The sequence below is a fragment of the Palaemon carinicauda genome, chromosome 4 (assembly GCF_036898095.1).
Source record: "Palaemon carinicauda isolate YSFRI2023 chromosome 4, ASM3689809v2, whole genome shotgun sequence".
In the NCBI taxonomy this organism is placed as follows: domain Eukaryota; kingdom Metazoa; phylum Arthropoda; class Malacostraca; order Decapoda; family Palaemonidae; genus Palaemon; species Palaemon carinicauda.
In genome coordinates, this window is record NC_090728.1 from 134,412,358 (window position 1) to 134,417,357 (window position 5,000).

Below are 5,000 nucleotides of genomic sequence, written 5' to 3' on the forward strand. Positions count from 1 at the left end.
ATTGCTTATTGTTCAATCGGTGTTCTTAAGTAACGTTGGCTATGGGTAGTGCATAGATCTGTGACCCTTGACAAATGCTAAATACCAAAGAGGAAAACATATTAGGTCAAAACGTTCATGTTGAATGTTTAATGAAAATTAGTTACAGTCCCTCTTCAAGAGAGAGAGAGAGAGAGAGAGAGAGAGAGAGAGAGAGAGAGAGAGAGAGAGAGAGAGAGAGAGAGAGAGAGAGATAATTCTAAGGAAAACTATGTTGTAAGGAAGAAAAGAGATCGTCTCTATTGATGCCATGAGGGTTTCCAGTTAAATTCCAATCCCGTTCCGTTACTCTATGATGTTTTAGATGCTGAAACGAATTAGCGATTGCAGTCTCATAATATATTCCTTTTCTCAAATTCCAGAACCAGAATTATAAGTCAACAAAACACTACGTTCATGATTACGTTAATGGGTCAATAATCTTAAGGTAGCATGTTCAGATTGTTCAGTTTCAACTAGCAATACGAGAGAGAGAGAGAGAGAGAGAGAGAGAGAGAGAGAGAGAGAGAGAGAGAGAGAGAGAGAACCATTCAGTATCGGTATTCATTAATATTGGAATTTAAATTCAGCAGGTCTGAATATTTGCATCTAAATTGAGAAAAATTAATGATAATATCTTTTACCTTGGCACTTATTTTAGTTGCGTCATTCTGGGACACTTGAATCCTCTTTGTTCTTAATCCTGTTTACCTCCAATGTAATAATATAATCATTTTGAAGCCCTTTAGGTCCATAGGCGTAGGAGATAACGATGATGATTTAATATAGAAATTGGAAGAACGAAAGAGGAGACTTGGAACGAGCTGTTTTGATAGGGTATCGATTCAAATCTCATTGTTGGGGTATTATTAATATAGATTGCCAAAGTGTACTTTTGTCTTACACAGATAGTTGGGGAGAGAACAGGTAGGTGTGTCTAAAATTAATCCTGAGTTTTCAATTACATCAACCAAATTTAGGAACTAAGAAATGCTGGTTAAAAAGTAAAAAGAAAAAAAAAAACATTAAAGCTATTGGAACTCGATACGCAACTGAGGGGAATTCTAAATTTAAAGTCAGACGCCTGAGAAGTAATGGTATTGTGTTGCAAAAACATATTGCCGTAATCATTTAGTTGGCCAACAACACTAATACTTATTGTTATGAAGAGAATATACTCACCCTCTGTTGTATGAGTTCCCCTGTGAGGGAGTTGATTGTGAAATGGGCCTCACTTGTTTTGTACCCATCAACGCCATCACCTCGAACTGTATGTAGAAGTCCTTGGTAGTCAAGTTCATCTTCGTCCTCTGCTTCTACCTGTAGTCAGATTGAAAAAAACAAAATACTTCCTTAAGCATTATTTTCACGTAATAACGTTAGCAAGATAAAAAACTCAAATGAAAGTTTGTAAAAATAGTTTTATGTTATAAATAGCCGGTCATTCGCATGATTAAATAACAGATTTTTTCAATGAAAACTTCCTTGTAAAAACTATTGAATAACTGGATCTTACACAAGTTAGGAAAAGATTCCAACACTCATATTCATTGTATTTTTAAATTATGATATTATATCTGTGTACCATAGGTAATTGTAATATAGTTTCTCAGAGTAAAAATCTGGTCAAAGAATAGTTCAATCGAACACTGAAAAAGATATGCTAAAATACAATTAATGACCATAAAACAATATTTTTTTTTATAAATATATGAATGTTCTGGAAGCATAAGATACATTTTAATGTATGTTATTTCAATATGTCTATCGGTTGATAGGTCAATCTTGATCGGCAAAAGTTAGGGAACATTCATTGCATCAGTCGATTTTCACAAATATTCATGATCAAAGATCATTACACCCAAGTTAGAACCAGGTAGTGGTTGTCGATTAATCAGTTGGTGAAACCAGTAACCGGTAAGCCCATCTTCTTCAACTCTTAAGAAATAATTCCTCAAACCCTTAACGCAGATATTACGATTCTTGGATATTTTCACTGTGCTTTCGTTGGACTTTTTGGTTAACACAGCTACTTATTTTTGGAAACCTATCTTAAAAACTACATATAAACAAAGATTATTAGAATGTAATTTTATTGCTTGCAGCCAGATATTGTGATTTTTCTTACGTATTTTCTTTTTCCGTTTTAATTTTTCTTTTCAGTTATTCTTCCAAATGATATCGATATGTATATAAATAAAATCAAATATTAAGTAAATATTACAAGACGTTTGCCAGTATTTGTTTTAGATATACAGACTAGAGATATGAGTGTGGGAAAATCCTTTTACTTATATCAAAGGAAATCAAACTTAAAACTTTCTTTTCATTTCCAATTGTTTTGTAATATTAATGAAAACAGGTGCAGAGGAAATAATTTTCATTGTCTGCAATCCTTAGTAAAATTATATTGTAGTCTACTTAGTATACTATATACAAAAGTCAATTATAGTTTGGCGACCTTCCCAGTGATTTAATATATTAAAACTATGAGGAGTTTCAAAATACATTGGAAATCCCACGAAGATCAAAACAGAAACGAAAATCCATACCTTCAAGAGAACAACCGCAAGATGGCGGTCGTCCTCCTCAGTGACTGTAACCTTCAGATCTTGCCTAATGAAAGTTGGAGGGTTGTCGTTCAAATCTGCTACCCTCACCTGCACTATTGCGTGTACTGTCTGGCCCCTGGCTTTGCCAGAAATCTCCAATTCCTGCTTGAATGCAGGAAAGAAAAAAGACATTAAAAGCTGAGAAATTCGTGCAATAGCAGTTGAGGGGTTTTGATTTTGTTGGTGAGATTGATTGTAGAATTAGTTTCCCTTTTTTTCTTGACGGCAATATTTCTCGTTAGCAGATATTGTTGAAGATTAATTGTAAAGTGTAATGCATACACGTGGAGTTTTTATAGCGATATAGAGAAATACACATACTAACATATTATTATGTATATATATATATATATATATATATATATATATATATATATACATATATATATATATATATATATGTATATATATAGATATAGATATATATATATATACATATATATATATATATATATATATATATATATATATTTATATATATATATATTTATATATATATATATATATATATATATATATATGTATATATATATATATATATATATATATATATATATATATATATATATATATATATTTATATACATATATATATATATATATATATATATATATATATATATATATGTACATATATATATATATATATATATATATATATATATATATATATATATATATATATATACTGTATATGTATATATACATTCATACATACATACATATATATATATATATATATATATATATATATATATATATATATACATATTCATAGATAGATAGAGAGATATGTTTGTGCGTATACTGCATATGTGTATTATGGTGAGGTTATTATTCGAGTGTGCAAATACAACTAATTACATCAAATATATTCCAGATGTTCGTTATCATCTAGGTTATTGACTTTTGTCGCTTTGAAACTGTTAACGCTTTCAGTAATAGCAATCAGCTATCTCTGGCGACGAAACGAAATGACAACTTATTGGGATATTAGGGAAATTAACCCAAGTGAATGACTTGGCTAATTGGATGAAAGGTCGTTTTTGAAAACTTTTTTTAGTGTGAACCATCATTAAGCCATAACATCATTAGCGATATGCGAAAAGGATATTAGATATGGTGGTAAAAATAGGGGTGATTCTAGCGGTTCAAAGCAGAGTTCCATAAATTTGAAATAATCGTTTGAAAAAATACCAAGGATATGGAAATATCTCTGCTATTGGGAAATAGCAATTAGAAAATCGAACATAGTGTCAAGAAACTGATGATGTTACAAAATGATAGAAAACTTGAATTGGAATATGAAGAGGAGAGGAACCAAAGGAAATGACAAATAGGAATAACGAAATCACACTATATAACTAGGCTTGTAGGACTCAAGTATAGGAGAGACCTGAAAATCAAAATTACTAATGGAATTACCATATGGCAGAGTATGATAAAATTAAACGCCTATGAAATTGTTAATGAGAATGCATTAAATTCTTTAGTGATTATTATCATCAAATAATATTTAGAAAAAAAAAAATAATGGAAGATCTTCAATAGAAATAAATTAAAATTATTATTTTTAGAGAAAATTTTATTTTCCTCAAGAAACCTACATTATCAGTTCCACTTGAAGGTTTAGAACGAAGAAACTATAGAAACAAATCACAATGAATATTATGCCCTTAACTAATGAAATTAAAGTATCTGATGTAAATCATAAGCAAAAGATTCTAATATTTAAGAATATGAATTAAAAGTTAGGAAAAGAATATAAGACGTAAGATCGCGTATTTAAGAACCTAGATTGATTTGATAACTAATAGATACTTTTTTTCTGGAATATTATAGTTATCATGGTGAAGATAATAAGCAGTGGTAAAGTTCCACGAATCAGGAGGAGAGAAAAGTTTGTTCTAAATTAATCTTGAAGGATTATATAATCAACTTTAAAGAAAAATACAATTCGAGTTACAAATAGTATGAACAGTATAGGTAAATACGGGATTTTTTGTAAATCAAAAGCAAATTGTATTGTCTTATAGAAGAAAGAAATAACTTTGACAATATAAAGTAATTTAGGTTTTAGAGAACTATTATATTTATGGAAAAAAAATAAATTTAATCATAAAAACTTAATTTTTAAAGAAGGCATATGATGAAAAAGCTATAGGGAAATTAATTGATAAAAATTAATTTTAAAAATTATCAAAATGGAAACCAGAATAATTACAAAACACAGAAAAATTATTTTAAGTTATTTATAAACAATATTACTGAAACTTTAAATTTATCAGACCGCAAGATGATTCAGATGCAAGAAAACTTATTTTTTTCAGCACCCAACTTCAAACTTAGAGTTCAGCTTTTAACCAAGGC

At 29.3% G+C, this 5,000-nt stretch overlaps 1 protein-coding gene across 1 annotated transcript in view; it reads right to left on the bottom strand.

Moving 5' to 3' along the window:
• Positions 1 to 5,000, bottom strand: part of LOC137639670 (putative neural-cadherin 2) — a 14,056-nt gene that overhangs the window by 3,564 nt on the left and 5,492 nt on the right. The window contains exons 3-4 of the mRNA XM_068371922.1: positions 2,571 to 2,735; positions 1,201 to 1,338 (exon numbers count right to left, since the gene is read on the bottom strand). Coding sequence (XP_068228023.1) covers positions 1,201 to 1,338; positions 2,571 to 2,735 — 303 coding nt within the window. The remainder of the gene's footprint in view (positions 1 to 1,200; positions 1,339 to 2,570; positions 2,736 to 5,000) is intronic.